The 23744-nt window shown below is 42.1% G+C and overlaps 1 protein-coding gene across 12 annotated transcripts in view; it reads left to right on the top strand.

Annotated features, from left to right (window-relative positions):
* Positions 1-19978, top strand: part of LOC124872815 (transcription factor 7-like 1-A) — a 28578-nt gene extending 8600 nt beyond the window's left edge. For 11 of the 12 annotated variants that reach the window (XM_047373184.1, XM_047373185.1, XM_047373183.1 and 8 more), the window contains 9 exons: positions 10301-10378; positions 11720-11834; positions 11919-12003; positions 14528-14602; positions 17142-17252; positions 17391-17556; positions 17711-17818; positions 17891-17939; positions 19130-19978. In XM_047373184.1, the coding sequence (XP_047229140.1) occupies positions 10301-10378; positions 11720-11834; positions 11919-12003; positions 14528-14602; positions 17142-17252; positions 17391-17556; positions 17711-17818; positions 17891-17939; positions 19130-19632 (1290 nt within the window). In that variant the 3' untranslated portion in view covers positions 19633-19978. The remainder of the gene's footprint in view (positions 1-10300; positions 10379-11719; positions 11835-11918; positions 12004-14527; positions 14603-17141; positions 17253-17390; positions 17557-17710; positions 17819-17890; positions 17940-19129) is intronic. The other variant, XM_047373186.1, reaches the window with a different exon arrangement.
* Positions 19979-23744: the final 3766 nt, after the last annotated feature.

Raw genomic sequence — 23744 nt, 5'->3', positions numbered from 1 at the left:
CGGATCCTGCCACACCCACCCTCACAGACCCCCAACCCCACCCCTGTTCTGCTGGGTGGGGTGGGTGTCTGGTCATCTCAAGATGGGGTCCTCTACTAGAGGCCTGGGAGCTTGAGGCTCATTTTCAGTATAGGGTCTCTTCTGGACTGATATCTCCAATGTTCTTCAATGAGCCACCCCCCCTGTGTGAGGGTCACTGCTCCGGCTGCTCCAGTGACCTACTAGGCTCTCTGTAGCTCTTCTTGCAAGGTTCACCACCACTGCCAGTGGGAGATGTTCTATTAAAATACAGGTCCTTCTCAAAATATTAGCATATTGTGATAAAGTTCATTATTTTCCATAATGTCATGATGAAAATTTAACATTCATATATTTTAGATTCATTGCACACTAACTGAAATATTTCAGGTGATACGGATGATTTTGGCATACAGCTCATGAAAACCCAAAATTCCTATCTCACAAAATTAGCATATTTCATCCGACCAATAAAAGAAAAGTGTTTTTAATACAAACAACGTCAACCTTCAAATAATCATGTACAGTTATGCACTCAATACTTGGTCGGGAATCCTTTGGCAGAAATGACTGCTTCAATGCGGCGTGGCATGGAGGCAATCAGCCTGTGGCACTGCTGAGGTCTTATGGAGGCCCAGGATGCTTCAATAGCGGCCTTTAGCTCATCCAGAGTGTTGGGTCTTGAGTCTCTCAACGTTCTCTTCACAATATCCCACAGATTCTCTATGGGGTTCAGGTCAGGAGAGTTGGCAGGCCAATTGAACACAGTGATACCATGGTCAGTAAACCATTTACCAGTGGTTTTGGCACTGTGAGCAGGTGCCAGGTCGTGCTGAAAAATTAAATCTTCATCTCCATAAAGCTTTTCAGCAGATGGAAGCATGAAGTGCTCCAAAATCTCCTGATAGCTAGCTGCATTGACCCTGCCCTTGATAAAACACAGTGGACCAACACCAGCAGCTGACACGGCACCCCAGACCATCACTGACTGTGGGTACTTGACACTGGACTTCTGGCATTTTGGCATTTCCTTCTCCCCAGTCTTCCTCCAGACTCTGGCACCTTGATTTCTGAATGACATGCAGAATTTGCTTTCATCCGAAAAAAGTACTTTGGACCACTGAGCAACAGTCCAGTGCTGCTTCTCTGTAGCCCAGGTCAGGCGCTTCTGCCGCTGTTTCTGGTTCAAACGTGGCTTGACCTGGGGAATGCGGCACCTGTAGCCCATTTCCTGCACACGCCTGTGCAGGGTGGCTCTGGATGTTTCTACTCCAGACTCAGTCCACTGCTTCCGCAGGTCCCCCAAGGTCTGGAATCGGCCCTTCTCCACAATCTTCCTCAGGGTCCGGTCACCTCTTCTCGTTGTGCAGCGTTTTCTTCCACACTTTTTCCTTCCCACAGACTTCCCACTGAGGTGCCTTGATACAGCACTCTGGGAACAGCCTATTCGTTCAGAAATGTCTTTCTGTGTCTTACCCTCTTGCTTGAGGGTGTCAATAGTGGCCTTCTGGACAGCAGTCAGGTCGGCAGTCTTACCCATGATTGGGGTTTTGAGTGATGAACCAGGCTGGGAGTTTTAAAGGTCCTCAGGAATCTTTTGCAGGTGTTTAGAGTTAACTCGTTGATTCAGATGATTAGGTTCATAGCTCGTTTAGAGACCCTTTTAATGATATGCTAATTTTGTGAGATAGGAATTTTGGGTTTTCATGAGCTGTATGCCAAAATCATCCGTATTAAGACAATAAAAGACCTGAAATATTTCAGTTAGTGTGCAATCAATCTAAAATATATGAATGTTAAATTTTCATCATGACATTATGGAAAATAATGAACTTTATCACAATATGCTAATATTTTGAGAAGGACCTGTAGTTTATTACATCTGCAGGTCAGGTAACAATTGTCCCTTTTCCACTGGCTCATTTTAGGCGGCTTGGCTCTTCTCCACTCTGTTTTGCTCTACTGGGTTCGGTACCAGTTGTGTTTCCATTGACCCACTGATGGCTGGAGCTCTGCCTCCAGCCATCAGTGTAGCTGCTGTGCTGCTATTAACGTTACTCTGACATTGTAACATTAAAGTAATCTGCGTGAAATCCTAAAAATGTATAAATAAATAGAAAATAAAAAAATAACTAAATACAAGGAGAAGCATTGTGGGTAATGTCTGTGCCTCTGAACAGCTGATTTTATGTGTGATCAGCTAATTTACGATGTTATCAAATATAGCGTGCTGTCGGTATGTAATTCGGAAAGCCGATGTGCCCTTTTTTTCTTTCATCCTTCAGGCGTGGTTTATGATTTGTAAATAGTAAAGTTAGAATTCGTAATGACCCGCTCTGGCAAATGTGGTCCTTATTTTTGTCGCTCTCGAATTTTATTAACTTTTCCCTGCAGTGAAAACCTTGTAATTCCTCATGGCCAATCAGTGAACAGCAGTCTGTTCGTGTCACATGTAGTCCCCACTCAGCCCCGGTCATACTTGCTCAGGAGCAGGGACCAAAAAGCAGAGTGGAGCTGGACCAAATCGAGCCAGTGCAAAAGGGGCCAATCTAGCCCAGTTTGGCGTCTGAGATTCAGCTCAGCTTTCAAACAAATCTACTTTAATCATAGTTCATTCATGATTGAATAAGGGGAGGTAGTTTCGTTTTCACATAGGGCCAGGTTGGTTTTGGTATGGCCTTCAGCTACAGTTTCAGCCACAATTGTTCTGAATCCGTCACAAAGCTTCATTCTAATCTCACCCATTTATTTTTATTTCCAACAGATGGCCCAGCTGACTGCTTGGTGTTAAGAGACTGTGGCACTTTATAAAATTAGTGCCAAAAAAGTTTGTTACTGGTGTGTGTGTGTGTGTGAGGGGGCAAATATATGCTGTTTTTGGTAACATTTGTTCCTTACCCATTAAGTGTCTGTTTTTGATTTAATTTATCTTATTTAAACTGGCTTATAAAAACACGTAGCTGCTAACTCAGACAAGGCTATTCATTAGAAAAATAAGTAGATCAAGACAACCTCCTCTATTATAAAACTGAGCGTTGATCACAGTGCTGGTATCTATATAAATGTATCCGTTTCTCTCCATCTGTCCACATCTATTTGTTCATTTTCATCTTTCTAGCTTTATTGATCTGTCTTCATCTACATCTATTAGTGCTGGGTGATTATTACACTTCTTAATCTGGAATAACTGTTCTGTTATGTGCAAAATTCATTAATGAATTCAAAGTTATGTTTGGTGGACTTACTTTAAAAGTACTTCTATATGAACCAAAGTGTAATAACATCTGCTTTACAGACAATGAAAAGAGATAAGAAGCTCATTAACTGCAATATTCTAAAGTAAAACACATTCATTATGTTTCAGTAGTTAATCAGATGTTTAATAAAAACCTAAATAAGGAACCACAGCAAATGAATAAAGGCTAAAGTCTGAACATTGAGACACTTTCCAGTCTGATATTCAGCTGGATTTCATGTGTTCACTTCCTCCTTATCAACATGTGTTTAACACGTCATTGACAGAGAGAGTGGGAGCTGGATTTTAGTCTGGAATCCCGCCTCCATCCATAAAGACTATACAATATGTTATTCAAATAAAGTTTGGCTTTATTTCAAATTTGCACCAGATGCATGCACCTACAGCACCAGATAAATGAGAGTTTTGGTCCATCAGAGCTTCCATACAAGGGCTTAATCCACCAGAGTTGGTTCTGGGGACTCCTCTGGAACCTCTGGAGATCATTGTGGAAAGACGGATTCTTCATAAAATGAAGAACATTATGGAGAACCCTGAGCATCCTCTTCATGAGACTGTCCTACAACAACAGAGTGTCTTCAGTCAGAGGCTTCTTCAGATCTGCTGTAAGACGGACCTCTACAGGAGATCCTTCCTGCCCACAGCCATCAGCATCTACAACGACTCTTTGAAGAAACCTTCATAATATGAGCTAAAACAACATTACATTTCCCTTTGGGATTAATAAAATATTTTTGAATAGAATTTTGGTATTAAATGAAACATTACATGAAGCTCAGCAAGCTCTGTTGTCTCACTACCACGCTGCATAACGCCCACTGTTAATGACTCCTGCTAAAGATGTCAGTAAACCAGTTTATTACAGAGATGTTAATTCTTTGTGTTGAGAGGGTTGCTTCTTGGACCACCACTCCATCACAGGGTTATGCATCTGGACTTTAGTGCAGCTGCTCACTGGATTCTGAGTTTCATTGGTCCTGAGCTGATCCTTGCTAGAGCTCCTCACTAGGGGTGGAACATAAACCCATCGGCCTCCGGTCTGATCAGACGCCGCATGTACTGTTAAAGTTACACCTTTTAGGTCAGGGTAAAAACAGTGACGGTTGTATTTTGCAATAGTTTGCCATTGCCTTTTCAGTTGTGTTGTTGTTGTTGCTCCTGATGAGTTAAAAAGATCCAAAATATGTTCAGATGTTCACCTTCAGAGCTGTCTGGATCCTTATGTTGGGGATATTACAGGGAATATGAAATGTTTCTTGCTTGTTTTGACTGTAAACCCTTGATTACTTTGTTCCACTACAGATGCAGAATGTATTTATGTCAGAATTGTGATGCATCCTGATATTTCTGGGTTTTTCTACTACCGTGAACATTGTTCCTGCTGTTGGTAGACTAGTATAGTTTTGTTTTACCTCTACCTGTACCTGTACTGTGAAGTCCTCCCACATCACCTCTAAGTGCTTCCTTCATTTGTTTTTTTTACATTTCTGACTGACTTGGCTCTTCTAGCTTTTGAGGTTCAGGTTTATGTTTATAAGACCAGCATATTAATCAGAATCAGCAGAGGTTGTTGCTATATGCTGATAAAATGTAGGCATGTCTCTGACTGCTGAATCCAGGGATGTTGTAGCGCCAAAGACATGTCAGTATATGTTTTTAGATGGTTTGTGTCTCTGATCTGCTAGCTGAATCCATCTTTAGTAAACACTGTCACTAATGGCTGATCTTATAGACCTGGTAGAGGCAGGTCATTCTAACAGTTGAGCCAAAAAAGATGTTTATTCATCTCCCAACACAAAACATCAGGATTGTTCCTCTAACATCCTGCTTCTTTTCTCCGTTGGCTTCTCATTGGTCCATTATGTAGAGTATGAGCTGTTTGCTGCTCGTAAACAGCAGTAATGCCAACAAGTTTTCCCCCATGCTCAGACACAGATTCTTATCCTTCCCTCCGTAATGGACTCTTGTTGTGTATGCTTGAGTAGGTGCAGGGCTGTGGTATTTCCAGCAGCTGGATCCAGTTAGCGCTCAGCCACAGCTTCCTCTGGATGGTGAAGGAGCAGCAGGATCGTAGATTTCTTCTTGCTCTCATTGTTTTCAGGCAAAGGTCCTGCAGGTGGGGGAGGTGTAGCGCTCATTCGTGTTTGTCTAAGACAGATTCAGGACTGATGAGACTAAACATAACTGTTTAGAGCCATGCTTTCTAGTTATTGGTTCAGAGATTTGGACAAATGTTAGCTTGCTGAGTGAACCACATTAAAGGTGTGGGTGAAGCAGCCTTGACTTTAGAAACCATGTTGACTTTAAAGAGATTCCCTCATCTAGAATGTCGTATTAAAAGTAAATGAATAAGAAAGCCATTGATGTAACACTGCACAAAACAATTTGTAATGTTGAATTATTTCATTTGGCAAGTGTTTTTATTTCTTCCTTTTTGACTGAAATCGTTTCTCAACACGCGTACAAGAACTACGATCTGTAACAGAACGCTATGGTAAACTATGTGGTGTTCGTCACTGCCAGCCTGAAAACTTTGGTACATCAAGCCCATTTCGGGGTCATCTATTTTGGTTGGACACACCGACTAGGCTGCGCAATTCAACACGCGCAGCTCAACAGACATTACAGCTCTGACGTCACTCGGGATTTCTAAAACCAGTGGAAAATAAAGTTTTGTTGCCAGTTCCAGCGTGTTTCTAGGGACGACACAATGGAGGCGCATATCTGGAGAGACTGAAGCCAGCAGACAAATGTTTGCTCCACACGGCCATTCCCAGAAGAGCTTGAAAGGTAGAATTCTGTCTGATACAAGAAGATCAGAAGATTCATATACTGATCGAAGACCCCGCTGACACCGGGCGCAGGTGAAAACCTGTTGTTTGAGATTTTGGGCAATCAGCTGCTAGTGGCTAAGAGCGCAGCCCACCGTTTGCCAGCTGATCGCCGCTATCGAGACATCAGCACCAGGAGGGCTTCTCTTTCCAAGTGAACCCAAATTGCACATGTTGTCCATAAAACTGCTGGTTTGATCTCCATAGACATTCAATGTGCATATATTTTTCTTTTATTCTTATTGTTAAGTAGTGGTTTTTATCCCCTTTGTGTAGAATAGTGCTCATTAGTTAGGTGAAGGTTTTTGGACCAAAATGGTAGTTTATCAGAATTATATGTATGTATAGGGTTATACATATATACAGGTCCTTCTCAAAATATTAGCATATTGTGATAAAGTTCATTATTTTCCATAATGTCATGATGAAAATTTAACATTCATATATTTTAGATTCATTGCACACTAACTGAAATATTTCAGGTCTTTTATTGTCTTAATACAGATGATTTTGGCATACAGCTCATGAAAACCCAAAATTCCTATCTCACAAAATTAGCATATCATTAAAAGGGTCTCTAAACGAGCTATGAACCTAATCATCTGAATCAACGAGTTAACTCTAAACACCTGCAAAAGATTCCTGAGGCCTTTAAAACTCCCAGCCTGGTTCATCACTCAAAACCCCAATCATGGGTAAGACTGCCGACCTGACTGCTGTCCAGAAGGCCACTATTGACACCCTCAAGCAAGAGGGTAAGACACAGAAAGACATTTCTGAACGAATAGGCTGTTCCCAGAGTGCTGTATCAAGGCACCTCAGTGGGAAGTCTGTGGGAAGGAAAAAGTGTGGCAGAAAACGCTGCACAACGAGAAGAGGTGACCGGACCCTGAGGAAGATTGTGGAGAAGGGCCGATTCTAGACCTTGGGGGACCTGCAGAAGCAGTGGACTGAGTCTGGAGTAGAAACATCCAGAGCCACCGTGCACAGGCGTGTGCAGGAAATGGGCTACAGGTGCCGCATTCCCCAGGTCAAGCCACTTTTGAACCAGAAACAGCGGCAGAAGCGCCTGACCTGGGCTACAGAGAAGCAGCACTGGACTGTTGCTCAGTGGTCCAAAGTACTTTTTTCGGATGAAAGCAAATTCTGCATGTCATTCGGAAATCAAGGTGCCAGAGTCTGGAGGAAGACTGGGGAGAAGGAAATGCCAAAATGCCAGAAGTCCAGTGTCAAGTACCCACAGTCAGTGATGGTCTGGGGTGCCGTGTCAGCTGCTGGTGTTGGTCCACTGTGTTTTATCAAGGGCAGGGTCAATGCAGCTAGCTATCAGGAGATGTTGGAGCACTTCATGCTTCCATCTGCTGAAAAGCTTTATGGAGATGAAGATTTCATTTTTCAGCACGACCTGGCACCTGCTCACAGTGCCAAAACCACTGGTAAATGGTTTACTGACCATGGTATCACTGTGCTCAATTGGCCTGCCAACTCTCCTGACCTGAACCCCATAGAGAATCTGTGGGATATTGTGAAGAGAACGTTGAGAGACTCAAGACCCAACACTCTGGATGAGCTAAAGGCCGCTATCGAAGCATCCTGGGCCTCCATAAGACCTCAGCAGTGCCACAGGCTGATTGCCTCCATGCCACGCCGCATTGAAGCAGTCATTTCTGCAAAAGGATTCCCGACCAAGTATTGAGTGCATAACTGTACATGATTATTTGAAGGTTGATGTTTTTTGTATTAAAAACACTTTTCTTTTATTGGTCGGATGAAATATGCTAATTTTGTGAGATAGGAATTTTGGGTTTTCATGAGCTGTATGCCAAAATCATCCGTATTAAGACAATAAAAGACCTGAAATATTTCAGTTAGTGTGCAATGAATCTAAAATATATGAATATTAAATTTTCATCATGACATTATGGAAAATAATGAACTTTATCACAATATGCTAATATTTTGAGAAGGACCTGTGTATATATATATATATATATATATATATATATATATATATATATATATATATATATATATATATATATATACATATATAGAGCCCATAATCACAACACCAGAGGATGTCTCTGACTTCTATTCGTAAGTAATGATTTTGGTTAAGTACATTTTCTTAATTATGATTTTTTTTATTATAATTTTGATAAATATGAACTAATCAATAATCATAATCCTTACACTCATATTTGTGCCTTTTATTTTGACGCTGCTTAGAACAGCTCATTTACTGCTATAGTTATTTAGCAGTCAGCTGCTGGGGGTTTATGAAGAACATGGCTGCCTCGCAGCACTGAGCGGTCTCACCCAAGCCTTGAATATCGTCAGCTTCTTGAACCAAAATTGTCAAAGGCTTTTAAATTTAAACAACTGAAATTAAACTTGTACCTAAATCAGTGATGGTCAGAAACAGAGCAAGTGTGAATGAGTCAAAGGTCATTGCTGATTTCTTCTTTCTGTACGCTACAGACCAGCAAACTGCCAAAGCTCCTGCTTTCACAGAGGTAGATGATCTAATACTGCGTTAGATGAGCAGAACATATCAGCTACTTTTCCTTTTCAATTCAGTGGAAGCAGCAGGATTAGACTTGGCGTTGCTCCCACTGCTTTTCCATTTGATCTTTTTTCTTAGGTTAAATTGAACTCATTTTACAACCTGGTAAAGATCAGGTTATTTTATTGTTCTAATAAGTAAACCCTTAGAATTGAAAGAGGGTGTACTTTCTTTTTACAGCATCTAACTGTACTAGTTGTATAAATCCATGCTGGTGTGCCAAGTTTTTTGAATCGTTGTAATTTAGCTGTCATTGAAACATAACAGCAGACAGAAAAAATTCTGCATCTGTATAAACTTTTTTTTTTTTTTTAACTTTTGTCATTTGAGCTAATTAATGAATTAAGTAGCTAAAATCCTTCACTGTTACCTTATTCAATCATAGCCGTCATAAAAAGTCTGAACATCTTTAAATATATATCAAAACGAAATAAAAGATGTTTAAAAATGTCATAAATAGTTGAAAATACCAGAGCTGCTGCCCCCTCGTCTACTTTAATTTATCTTCCATCAGTCGGGGTCAACGGTCACAGTAAGAACCTATAGGTGTCACTCACAGTTGAACGAGCACCAAAGGGCTTTTCAGCAGTGGGTCTCTGTGTCTGAGAGAAGGTAAGCTGGGGGCCCTGCAGCCAGGCAGACAACTCAGTGATTGGTCCAGGTAGTTTGGGGGTGTTGGTGTGTATTTTTGTGAGGAATGGACTCTGTTACTGGTCCATCTCCACCCTGAGGTCTCAGTGTTCATCCGGACCTAAAGCACAGCTCTTATCTGCAATCCAGCTTCCTCCTGTGGAAGTAGAACATTCATCAATGAGGGTCGTGTGGGAGATTGAGCAGTTTCTTGTCTTTAACCATCCTATCTCACCTTAGGCTTACAGTTCAAATATATCCTCGTCTTCTAACTACTCATTTAAAGTTCCCATCATGCCTTTTCCCTCTGTTCACCACAGTTACTTCACCTTAATAAGGAAGGAGAATGATGAGATGGTTTTAAATCTTTTATAAAGACAAATCTGAAAAGTGTGGTGTGCAATTATAATCAGCCCCCCTGAGTCAGTTCAATGTAGAACCACCTCTTACATGAACGACAGCTGCGGGTCTTCTGGAGTTTGTTTCTACCAGCTTGGTTCTTCTTCTGTTGAAAAGCTCAAGCTCAGTCAAAGTGAACAGAGAGCAAGCATGAACATCAATTTCCAAGTCTTGCTACAGATTCTCAATTGGATTTAGGTGTAGACTTTGACTGGGCCATTCTAACACATGAATATGCTCTAATCTAAACCATTGCTCTGTGGCTCTGTATGTTTAGGGTCAGGTCTTTGCAGATGGCTTTACAGCTTTCTGTCAGCAATGGCTGAATGAAAATGCACACCCCACTTCTACTCCCTATTGTTTCAGGGCTGCATGGTGGGACCGCTGTAAGTACTGTTGCCTTGTAGCAAGAAGGTCTCGGGTTCAAATGCCAGCCTGAGATCTTCGTTTTTTCTTTAGGGTTTGGGGGAGAGGTAATGGTGGAGGTTCAGTCTCACAGATGTTAGTTGTTATTAACTTGTATTGCAGTTTAAATTGTGTGAACATGATTTCTGTTGTGTGAAACGGGTCAGTCTGATAACAGTCTCCTTCTCCTCACAGTACCTGCCATTTCAGTGGCCTCTCCTCGATATTCCAGGAAGAGCAGCTATCAGAGATTCTGCTACTCCTACACACCTGGTAAGACCTGCTTTCTATCTCTCTCTCAAACACACACACACACACACACACACACACAGTGTTTTGGAAAAACTATTGAGACTCAAAAGGCCCACATGTGGGTAAATAGTTGTTTTGTACATAAACGTTTAATGCTGGTATGTAATGCTGCTTTAACAGCAAGGAGAATGTGGAATATTGAACATGATAAAGAGCATAAAGCAAGTGTTCAGTTTTTTTCTTCATCATGACGATCATTTATAGTTAAAGCTGTTGTTGTACTTCCTGTCTACCTGAAGAGGGCAGTGGATCTCCTAACATGTAGCTTAGACGTCCTCTTTATTTAACAATGTAGAACAAGGATTCAAATCAGTCAGCAAAAGATTTTCTAGGTTCAGTGTGGTAGACTAAATAAATAAATAGTTTTACATGTTGTAAATATGAAACAGGTTTTTCATCTTTTATTTTAATAAAAGACCATTTTATGTCATGCTGTGAATCTCTCTTCGGAGTTTTCCAAACACCAGTCCCACTTAAAGCAGTGGCTCTTAAACCGCTTCGCAGTCCAAAGAATATTGTTAGTCTATTTTAATTTGAAAGAAAAAACAAGACAATCAGAATTTCCAAAATTCTTTTACATTTCCTGTATTTCATTTAGTCTGTTTGTGGTTTAAAAAAGCTAGTTTTTGTATCATTTAGTTCTTCAGATTTGTTATTTCATCACCTGCCTTGGTTTCCTTTTTGAATGTAAAAAAACAAAAACCTGTCAAAATAAACTCAGTGCACTTATTTGGCAGGAGTGTCCAGTTCCTTCGTTAGCAAGCTCTGATGTCACCCTGCCATAGTCTGGTTGCTTCATTCTTCACACAGCATTGTTTCAGACTGGTCTAATCATTCTCTCAGCTGTTACACAAGACAGACAGATCCATGTTTATTTCTTCTTCTTCTGTCCAGATCCAACAACACGGTAACAACCATCATAATGTGTTTCCAGCAGTTGTCCATGTTGTAAACAACAGATATGTTAATGTTGTGGTCCATGTCAGGTTCTCCCTGATTTCCAGCTGCACCTCTTGACATCCAGAGACACTTTGCTGAGGAACAAAGTTCTCAGATAGTCTCCACTTGTTTGCATCTTGTTCTCTCACCATTAAATACCTGATCTATTTCATGGTAAAAAAAAAAAAAATGCTTACAGCGTCTGTCTCAGATAAATACTGTTTTATGTGTTTAGTAAAAAAAACTCATATAAAGCAGGTTTGCTTTATTGAAGTTGTTTTACTGTTACACTTGCAACATTAACCCTCCCTTATGTATTACTGTTGTTAGCTGCATGCTGAGCGTTCTCTGTTTTGTCTGCAGTCTCACAGCGTCCCTGTGGTGCAGCATCCTCACATGACCCACCTTCATCCCCTGCTCTATAGTCCTGAGGCCTTCTCCCCACAGAGGGCTTCGCCTGGGTTCTCTCCTGAGCCAGGTAGGTAGACTGCTTCCACCTGCCAGACACTACTGCACCACATTGTTTCTCCTCTGACTCTGATCTGTGCTTCTGTTTGTGAAGCAGGTATGTCGAGAAGTCCTCACACCGCCTGTTATCCAGTTTCTCCTGGAGGCATGACTCCCGTCCCACACACGCTAGGATGGCTGTGAGTAAAGCACATCTGCTGACATTGTTGGCGTGGCCAGTTATTCTAAATGCTCTTGGTCTAGAGTTTCTAACAACTGATGATTCACCTACCTTTGGGTTCCTTGGGTTTCAGTTTGTGATTCATTGTGATTTTGGCTATTTTGCTGTACAAATCTGCAGATGCTGCAGGAGCCATAATAAGTCATCTTAAGGGGTAAAAGGCAAGGCAGGATTATTTCTAAGGCACAATTCAACAACAAGACGATTCAAAGTGCTTTAAATGATGAGAACACATCTAAGTACTCGTTGCAGTGGCATAATTAAGGCAAGTAAACAGAAGCTGGACTACAGACTGAATTTAATGTTTTAGTTAATCATTTAAATAAAACAGTCAAAGGCAACTCTAATCAAATGGGGTTTTAAAACAACTCAGGGTTTCAGGATTTTTGCTGTTTTCTGGACCTTTGTTCCAGATTAGTAGAGCAGAAGAACTGAATGTGCACTGATAAAGGTACCACACTTCGTTGGAGTTTGACGCTCATCAATCAGCGTTTCTAAGACCACATAGACAACATTATGAGTGGTGAGTCAGTTAATAGCTATGAGGTTGAAGCTTCATGTAGGAGAGTTTGTTCTACAAACTGCATGTCAGTGCTGAGGATTTTCTAACCCTGAGGATACATGTTCTCAGGGATGTGTCTGTTTGAGACAATATCCCTCTGGTAGTGACTTCACAGCGTTATAACAGAGCAGTTGTCGTAAAACAGCCATTCTAAAACCAACACAGAAGCATCAGTGTTTTAGCATCTTATATTAGCCGATAGCACTGTGGTGGTGGGCAATTATCATACCATTTATTATTATTATAAAATACATTTTACAGCCATAACGATTTTAATGTATTACATAAACTATACATGATTATGTTTAACAACTTCACAAACTGAAATTATCACTGAGATGAATTCTTCCTATGTTGGCACCATGAGAGCAGCAACAATCATCAATATCAAAGCTTCTTTCAGTGTGTTCCAGATATCTGAGCCTTCACAGCCATACACTCTATTGCCAGAAACAGATTTAAATAGTATTTAACATCATTATTATTGTTAATACACTAAATACCAAAAAATACTGTCCTTTATATCGTCTATCTCTTCTAGCAGTGATTCCCAACCCCTAGTGGTATGTGAGCGCATTGCAGGGGGTACATGGAAACATTTAATATTTTAGTTCCAAGTTGATTGGTAAATATCATCAGTTAGTAGAGATAATTCTTGGGTATACGATGCTTTATTAGGACCCAAGTGCAAAATTCACCAAGCTTTTATCACCCAAAAGAGCAAAAAACAATGACGAGTGGGAAAGACTAAAGCAGGGTTGTTGTTGCTGTTCACCTGCACGACGCTGAGAGTCAGACCAAAATCCTAAACACTGGAGGGGGTTCTTGTGGTATAGCAAAATGTCTCAGGGGGTACACAAATCAGAAATGTTTGGGAAGCACTGCCTTATAGGATGTACCTTTACAAACCTAGTTGTTGAAAGCTTAAAATGATTAAACAGAACTCTGTTGTTGTACTGTTCAGCCGTGCTGTTGTGTGCTGAAGGTAGCTTTCTCGCAGCCTGAACGAACCTCTGGCATGTTGTAGAAAATAAAGTTTCTCGATAAAAAGCTTCTTACATGTCTGTGCTTCTTCTGGCTTTCTTTTGAACACAACGCTGAGACTTTTAGTCTCCTCCAGCGCCAGTGCTGTTGGTGGGACATGGCGACGGTAACCATGATATGATGCATTAACTGATCAGAAAAAGATTGTATTTTCCTGTCTTCAACTTTTTCTGTGCATCTCCAATATGGAACACAGTCGTGTAAATACAGAACCCCCTCTTTCAGTTCTACGGTATGTTTTGTCTCAACACAATAAAGGTTTTACCTTTTTATGTTTTCTAAAGTGTCAGCATGTGCAGCATGTGGGGGCTTTATCGTGGGAGACACCAAGCCCTAAAGGAACGTTGATATTCCCTGCTGCTAATCCAAGCTCACATTTGGTTTGGTTACTGAGAATGCTGAGTGACCAATTTATTTCACTACTTGACCATCCCAGAAAAGTAGATCAGTTCTAACATGAAATAGCACCTACTTTCTCTTGTGGTTGATGAATTTTGGGGGTTTCAGGTAGAAAGTTTTGTCTATTTACACGATGCATCTGAAATGAGTTCTGCATCATAAAAACACATTACGCCTTAACAAACAGAAGGTTTCTGGTGAAATTCAGTACCTACGTTCAACACAACCTACATTATGTTGCCAAATATTCCTCATTACTTGACGATCCATTGACGTTTCCATCAGATGACGTTGGGTAAAGAATTCTCCGTGCCTCTGTGCTCAGAGCAGACATGCTTCTGCGGCAGAGGGACTAGTTTCCTCTGGGCTAGTCAAACCTGTCAGACGTGGTGAGATTCCTCAGAAGAGTGTGTTCATGCAGGCCGACGCATGTTAGGCTGATCGATGACTCATTAACTGTTTGTCTTTCTGTCTGCAGGCCGGGGCAGTCCATGTACCCCATCGCAGGGGGCTTCTCACCTGCAGCCCTAGCTATGAATGCCTCCATGTCCAGGTATGAATGGAATGATGACTCATGAATTTGCTGTAGTTTTTCTTTTAGGATTGTCTGAATAAATCCTTTATGAATGAGACAGATTGAAGTCCAGTGGTCCATTTTATACCTTTTTAACACTGGTCCCTGTTATGGTTACGAGACACTGCCAATGCATGGACATTCTTCTCTCACTGAAGGAAATCGGTTGTTTTCATTTTATTAGAATTGAACCAGCTGTGGCGCCAAATCTCTGCCACTTGAGGCCAGGAAAACATTGACTTTAATAATCCACTGGCAGAGCTGTTGGTGCCTTTTAATTGTCTGCACTTTTTCCTTCTCTTTCATTCTGAGTTCTCCTGGGTCAATGTTTCTGTTTTACCTGTTTCTGCTTTCTGTCTGCTTGACCCCCTGTTGGCTTGACACATAGTTGCTCATACTGAGCCCGGTTCTGGTTCTGCTGGAGGTTTTTTCCTGTTTTAAAGGGAGTCTTTCCTTCCCGCTGTCGCCAGATGCTTGCTGAGGAGTGGCTGAGTGCTCTGCTGGATCCTTTAGACAGATAGCTTTTTACCAGTTGGCAATAAATGATAGAGGGTTATTACCCTGTGTCTTATTCTGTTACAGTGTTAGATCTTAGTTCATCATCAGGTCTCTGAGAGATGTGCAGATTTGATACATACAGGGTTGGACAATGAAACTGAAACACCTGTCATTTTAGTGTGGGAGGTTTCATGGCTAAATTGGACCAGCCTGGTAGCCAGTCTTCATTGATTGCACATTGCACCAGTAAGAGCAGAGTGTGAAGGTTCAATTAGCAGGGTAAGAGCACAGTTTTGCTCAAAATATTGAAATGCACACAACATTATGGGTGACATACCAGAGTTCAAAAGAGGACAAATTGTTGGTGCACGTCTTGCTGGCGCATCTGTGACCAAGACAGCAAGTCTTTGTGATGTATCAAGAGCCACGGTATCCAGGGTAATGTCAGCATACCACCAAGAAGGACGAACCACATCCAACAGGATTAAATGTGGACGCAAGAGGAAGCTGTCTGAAAGGGATGTTCTGGTTCTAACCTGGATTGTATCCAAAAAACATAAAACCACGTCTGCCCAAATCACGGCAGAATTAAATGTGCACCTCAACTCTCCTGTTTCCACCAGAACTGTCCGTCAGGAGCTCCACAGGGTCAATATACACGGCTGGGCTGCTATAGCCAAACCTTTGGTCACTCATGCCAATGCCAAACGTTGGTTTCAATGGTGCAAGGAGTGCAAATCTTGGGCTGTGAAACATGTATTGTTCTCTGATGAGTCCACCTTTACTGTTTTCCCCACATCCAGGAGAGTTATGGTGTGGAGAAGCCCCAAAGAAGCGTACCACCCAGACTGTTGCATGCCCAGAGTGAAGCATGGGGGTGGATCAGTGATGGTTTGGGCTGCCATATCATGGCATTCCCTTGGCCCAATACTTGTGCTAGATGGGCGCGTCACTGCCAAGGACTACCGAACCATTCTTGAGGACCATGTGCATCCAATGGTTCAAACATTGTATCCTGAAGGTGGTGCCGTGTATCAGGATGACAATGCACCAATACACACAGCAAGACTGGTGAAAGATTGGTTTGATGAACATGAAAGTGAAGTTGAACATCTCCCATGGCCTGAACAGTCACCAGATCTAAATATTATTGAGACACTTTGGGGTGTTTTGGAGGAGCGAGTCAGGAAACGTTTTCCTCCACCAGTATCACGTAGTGACCTGGACACTATCCTGCAAGAAGAATGGCTTAAAATCCCTCTGACCACTATGCAGGACTTGTATATGTCATTCCCAAGACGAATTGACGCTGTATTAAAAGGAGGCCCTACACCATACTAATAAATGATTGTGGTCTAAAACCAGGTGTTTCAGTTTCATTGTCCAACCCCTGTATGTCTGAAGCAGAGACCGATTACTGTAAAGTTGAACAATAGAAACTCACGCCCTCTAAACGTCCTCTCATTGTTTATCATGAGGCTGGGTTCTACATTCAGATCTAAACGTAGCTAAAAGAGCTTTGGTTGGTTAAAAACAAATTCCCAAATGTATCTGAGCTGAATAGTTTGAAGAACTTCCTGTTGATGACTCATCATGAATTCACTCTGACACAGCTTGTTTTTCTGTTCAAATCCCACGTCGATGACTCGCCTCCACTCATCACCGTTTCTGTGAGCGTGATCATCAGTCTGTGATTTCTGTTTACGATGGAGGTTTGTTAGCTCTGTTAGTCTAAGTGATACAAAAGGTTCTTACTGTTTAAGATTTCAGATTTTAGGAATGAAAGGAACCCCAAAGAGATCCAGGGGGTGTGTTTGTTCAGTTTGGTGGTCTTGCTGGGTTCTGTGGAATCAGCTTTTTATCTGGAAACTACTCTGTAAATGTGACCAATCTTCTCAGACAACAAAATCATTTATTTAATATAATGATGGTGAGGTCTGTAGCTTTAGTTACTTTGCACTTCAACACTTCTCTATTGATGATCTCAGGATTTTATGGAACACTGAATGTTTTCTTGCAGTTTAGTGTCGAGCAGCTTCTCTCCACGTTTGGTACCGACCCCCCAGTCGTCTGTTCCTCACCCTGCAGCTGTGAAGCAAGAGCCTGGATGCAGCAACAGCCAACATCCTGGGTAACAACCAGACTGATTTGGACCTCGAGGCCATGTATCTGTGTGCACAGATATTATGTGTGATTGTTCTGTTTAGAAGAGCAGAGTAGAGGCTAAATCACAGCCACACCTGGAGTCTCATCCTCTGTCTCCTTGCAGAAAATTCCCCTCCAGCTCTGAGCACGACAAGGAAGACGAGAGGAAGCCCCACATCAAGAAGCCGCTGAATGCTTTCATGCTCTACATGAGAGAGGAGAGACCTAAAGTTGTGGCTCAGTGCAAAGTAAAAGAGAGCGCCACCATCAACCAAATCCTGGGCCAACGGGTCAGTCCTTTTACCAGATAAAGTTGGCATTTATTTTTGCAGATAATCCACTGCAAAGAAAAACAAGTTAAATTTACAGCAAAGACTTTGAGGTAACCTACAGATCTTGGGCTGTTGGTCTGTGCTAAATGAAGACCCTGTCATGTGTCCACAGTGGCATTCCCTGTCCAAAGAAGAACAAGCTAAATATTATGACCTGGCTCGCAAAGAGAGACTCCTCCACTCCAAGCTGTACCCCAACTGGTCGGCCAGAGACAACTATGTGAGTTTAACACCGAGCTTCTCTCCATCAGCTCACTTTGGGTTAGATGACACCTGATTTATGTTTGTGCAGGGGAAGAAGAAGAAGAGGAAGAGGGCGAAGAGTGAAACTCAGCTTGAAGGTGAGATGATGTGAATGTCTAGTGTAGGTTATTTAATGTTTTGTTACACTTGTTCTCTGTTTGGTGTGGTTAATGCATCAAAAGCTTTGTTAATTAGGATTTGAATGCAGAACTGACTTCTACGTTCACACTGCAGGGAGAAGCAGCCCAAACAAGACTTTATTGTCCATATGTGAAATGTGGCAGTCACATTTAAATATATCTACAATCACGCAAAATGTTGTGACTAAACATCAAGACCTGGGGTTATAAAGTGTTTCAAATGTCAAAGGCCAATGTGTCCTAAAGTATGGAGGTTTATCAGGTTAGGTGACGACAGCAACCAGTCAGGGTTTAGCAACCACTGCTTTCAGTAGTCAAATGATCTGGAAACACAGTCCAACTGTGTACTAATCCATCGGTTTGTTAGAGAAACAAAATCATGAAGACCAAGGAACACAGCAGACAGGTCAGGGTTGTAGAGACGTTTAAAGAAGGGTTAGGTTCTAAACCAATATCCCAAGCTCTGAACATCCCCCCAGACCTCTGTTCAGTCTCTGGTCCTTGGTTACTCTGGATGAACTGCAGAGATCAATGGCTTAGGTGGGACAACGGTTAAGAGGACAACTGCACAGATCTGGCCTTTATGGAAGAGTGGGAGGAAGAAACCCATTGTTGGAAAACAAAAACAGAAGAAGTCCTGCTAGCATTTTGCCACTAGGCATGTAGAGTTAATAACTGAAAGTGCAAACTACTGTGAACACCTCATCCCCATTGTTAATCATGGTGGTGGCAGTAATGTGCTGTGGGAATGCTTTACTTCAGCAGAAACAGTGAAGCTGATCAGAGTTTATAAGAAGATGATTGGAGCTAAATTCAGAAAAATCCTGGAAGAAAGGCTGTTTGAGGCTGCAAAGGACCTGGGACTGGGGTGGAAATTCAACTTCCAGCAGGACCCATGAGCTTAAACACACAGCCAGAGTAACACTGGGATGGTTTGGATCCAAAACCATAAAATCTCATTAAAATACATTCAGTTCAATGTTCTGTAATGTGACAAAATGTGGAGCAATGATGACGAATGAAAGGCGCCATAAACACTCATCACAGCTAGTTTCCAGCTTCTCTGCAACGTGATGATGATGATGATGATGATGATGATGATGATGCCGGTTTCTGCCTCAGTGTGCTAATATGTTTTTGTCCTGTAGGTGCTCCCGTTACAGACGACCTCCCTCCACAGCTTAAGAAACCTCGAGAGGAGATGCCACACACACACACTCCCCTCACACACATTTCACACACACGGCCTCACCTGACTCATCCACACACTGTGTCCCATCTGACGCACACCCATCTGTCTCAAGCCAGTCCCGCCTCCTCCTTGGACTCGCCAGCGACACCCACCACGGCACTGGCCTCGCCCGCGGGCCCGGCTGCTACACACACCGAGCACACACACTCATCCTACAGCTACAGCGGACACGGCTCACCTTACGGCGAGCAGCTGCAGCCATTATCCCTCACCACCAAGTCCCAGCGCACCATCCACTCTGTAAACCGTAACACCACCACTCCAGGATCCTCCACACCCTCCTCCACAGACACACCCACCTCCTCACCCCCCACAGATTCCTCCAGACGATCCCCACAGCCTCCTCCACTGGTCTCTCGCCCTTTCCTCGTCCCGCCTCCTACCTCCTCTCAACGATGAGCTGCCAACTCTCTCTGAACAGCCAATCAGCTTTAAGGATCTCAAACACAACATGAAATGTGCCTCTTTCTAAATGCTGTGTAAATAAGCTTCTTTTAAAAACCTTTTTATAGACCAGTCATATTTTATACTAGTATGAAAAGGACATATTTGGTCAATATTTGACTGCATCTAAAAACTGTATTTTTGACTTTCACTTTTTCTACATTGTTGTAAGGAGGAAACAGTTTGTTGGAAGTGAGGTGTGATACAAGAGTTTGTTTCAGAAAAGCTTTTTTTCCACTTTGTAGTTCTTGATGTAAAGTTAGGTTTTGGTTTGTGTAAATAAATTCACACTGAGTACTAACATGCTCTCATTACTCTATCATTTATCAAATATAAATTATTTTGGGAATTCTAACTGGGGAAAAAAAGAAGTTGGGTCTGATTTTCTGTTAATAGAATAAGGTTTTGTCTTTTGTTTTATTTTTATTAATACAAGTCCTTCTCAAAATATTAGCATATTGTGATAAAGTTCATTATTTTCCATAATGTCATGATGAAAATTTAACATTCATATATTTTAGATTCATTGCACATTAACTGAAATATTTCAGGTCTTTTATTGTCTTAATACGGATGATTTTGGCATACAGCTCATGAAAACCCAAAATTCCTATCTCACAAAATTAGCATATTTCATCCGACCAATAAAAGAAAAGTGTTTTTAATACAAAAAACGTCAACCTTCAAATAATCATGTACAGTTATGCACTCAATACTTGGTCAGGAATCCTTTTGCAGAAATGACTGCTTCAATGCGGCGTGGCATGGAGGCAATCAGCCTGTGGCACTGCTGAGGTCTTATGGAGGCCCAGGATGCTTCGATAGCGGCCTTTAGCTCATCCAGAGTGTTGGGTCTTGAGTCTCTCAACGTTCTCTTCACAATATCCCACAGATTCTCTATGGGGTTCAGGTCAGGAGAGTTGGCAGGCCAATTGAACACAGTGATACCATGGTCAGTAAACCATTTACCAGTGGTTTTGGCACTGTGAGCAGGTGCCAGGTCGTGCTGAAAAATGAAATCTTCATCTCCATAAAGCTTTTCAGCAGATGGAAGCATGAAGTGCTCCAAAATCTCCTGATAGCTAGCTGCATTGACCCTGCCCTTGATAAAACACCTCAGGGTCCGGTCACCTCTTCTCGTTGTGCAGCGTTTTCTGCCACACTTTTTCCTTCCCACAGACTTCCCACTGAGGTGCCTTGATACAGCACTCTGGGAACAGCCTATTCGTTCAGAAATGTCTTTCTGTGTCTTACCCTCTTGCTTGAGGGTGTCAATAGTGGCCTTCTGGACAGCAGTCAGGTCGGCAGTCTTACCCATGATTGGGGTTTTGAGTGATGAACCAGGCTGGGAGTTTTAAAGGCCTCAGGAATCTTTTGCAGGTGTTTAGAGTTAACTCGTTGATTCAGATGATTAGGTTCATAGCTCGTTTAGAGAACCTTTTAATGATATGCTAATTTTGTGAGATAGGAATTTTGGGTTTTCATGAGCTGTATGCCAAAATCATCCGTATTAAGACAATAAAAGACCTGAAATATTTCAGTTAGTGTGCAATGAATCTAAAATATATGAATGTTAAATTTTCATCATGACATTATGGAAAATAATGAACTTTATCACAATATGCTAATATTTTGAGATGGACCTGTATATAAGTATTTAATAATTCCTGGACGCCTTCCTCGGGAGGTGTTCCAGGCACGTCCCACCGGGAGGAGGCCCAGGGGACGGCCCAGGACACGCTGGAGGGACTATGTCTCTCGGCTGGCCTGGGAACGCCTTGGGCTCCACCCGGAAGAGCTGGAGGATGTGTCTGGGGAGAGGGACGTCTGGGTGTCTCTGCTGAGTCTGCTGCCCACGTGACCCGGTCCCAGATAAAGCGGAAGACGATGAGTACGAGTATTTAATTAGCATTTTATTGCATGAGATAAATATTTGATCACCTAACAACCAGTAAGAATCCCGGCTCTCACAGACCTGTTAGTTCTTCTTTAAGAAGTCCTCCTGTTCTCCACTCATTACCTGTATTAACTGCACCTGTTTGAACTCGTTATCTCTATAAAAGACACCTCTCCACACACTCAATCAAACAAACTCCAACCTCTCCACAATGACCAAGACCAGAGAGCTGTGTGAGGACATCAGGGATAAAACAATAGACCTGCACAAGGCTGGGATGGTCTACAGGAAAATAGCCAAACAGTTTGATGAGAAGATAACAACTGTTGGAGCAATTATAAGAAAATGGAAGAAGTTCAATAAGACGGTCAGTCTCCCTTGGTCTGGGGCTCCATGCAAGATCTCACCTCGTGGGGCATTAATGATCATGAGGAAGGTGAGGGATCAGCTCAGAACTACACGGCAGGACCTAGTCAATGACCTGAAGAGAGCTGGGACCACAGTCTCAAAGAAGACCATTAGTAACACACTACGCCGCCATGGATTAAAATCCTGCAGAGCACGCAATGTCCTCCTGCTGAAGCCAGTGCATGTCTAGGCCCATCTTAAGTTAGCCAGTGACCATAGGGATGATCCAGAGGAGGAATGGGAGAAGGTCATGTGCTCTGATGAGACAAAAACAGCTTTTTGGTCTAAACTCCACTCGCCATGTTTGGAGGAAGAAGATGGATGAGTACAACCCCAAGAACACCATCTCTACCATGAAACATGGAGGTGGAAACATCCTTCTTTGGGGATGCTTTTCTGCAAAGGGGACAGGACGACTGGACCGTAATGAGGGGAGGATGGATGTGGCCATGTATCAGGAGATCTTAGCCAACAACCTCCTTCCCTCAGTAAGGCCATGAAGATGGGTCCTGGCTGGGTCTCCAGCATGACAACGACCTGAAGCACACAGCCAGGGCAACTAAGGAGTGGCTCCGTAAGAAGCATCTCAAGGTTCTGGAGTGGCCTAGCCAGTCTCCCAGCCTGCCCAGCGATGGCTCCAAAACCTGAAGGATCTGGAGAAGATCTGTATGCAGGAGTCATCCAAAATCCCTGCTCCAGTGTGGAAACCTAGTCAAGAACTACAGGAAACGTCTGAAGTCTGTAATTGCGAACACAAAGTTTTGTTAATCTTATGTATCAAATACTTATGCCATTTAATAAAATACTAATTCATTCTGGATTTTTGTTTTAGATTATTTCAGTTGAAGAGTATCTATGATTTAAAAATGAAAGACTTCTACATGCTTTGCAAGTTGGAAAACCTACAAAATCAGCAGTGTATCAAATACTTGTTCTACCCACTGTATAAGTTTATTTATGCAAGTATATTTATACAATCTTCAGTGTAAAGATGAACAAGAATTACTGGAAGTGATGGTATGGTCTCACAGAACCCGGATCTCAACATTATGGAGTGTGTCTGGGATTACATGAAGAAACAAGATGTGAGAGCCTACATCCACAGAAGATCTGTGGTTAGTTCTCGAAGATGTTTGGAGCAGCAGAGTTCCTTCAAAAACTGTGCAAGTGTACCTAGAGTTGATGCTGTTTTGAAGGAAAAGAGTGGTCACACCAATTATTTGTTTGATTTAGATTTCTCTTTTGTTCACTCAGTCTTTTGTTGTTTGTAGAAATGGTTCATATTCGCTTTTAGCCAAGATTCTACTGTTTCTGTGGATACCATATGTTTAAATAATGGAACTTGCAGGAAAGAAAGTAGAAGAAAACAAAAGTTTAATTCTGCCCCCAGGACTGGGGGTTGGGCTTAAGGGGTTAATGATCTAGCTCCATCATACATCAGAGATCTGATTGTTCCATATGTTCCTAACAGAGCACTTTGTTCTCAGACTGCAGGTTTACTGGTGGTTCCTAGAGTCTCTAGAAGTAGAATGGGAGGCAGATCCTTTAGTTATCAGGCTCCTCTCCTGTGGAACCAGCTCCCAGTTTTAGTCCGTGAGGCAGACACCCTGTCTACTTTTAAGGTTATGCTTAAAACTTTACTTTTTTTGATAACACTTATAGTTGGCTCAGGATAACCTAAGCCACTCTCTTTATTTTTTACCTCAGTCTTCCTCCCTACCTGTTGGATGGAGTAAGGGGGAGTCAGGTTTAGCCTAAACCG

Source organism: Girardinichthys multiradiatus, chromosome 8 (genome assembly GCF_021462225.1).
Source record: "Girardinichthys multiradiatus isolate DD_20200921_A chromosome 8, DD_fGirMul_XY1, whole genome shotgun sequence".
NCBI lineage: Eukaryota > Metazoa > Chordata > Actinopteri > Cyprinodontiformes > Goodeidae > Girardinichthys > Girardinichthys multiradiatus.
Note: the sequence above shows the minus strand (reverse complement) of the source record. Positions and strands in the feature narration are given on the sequence as shown.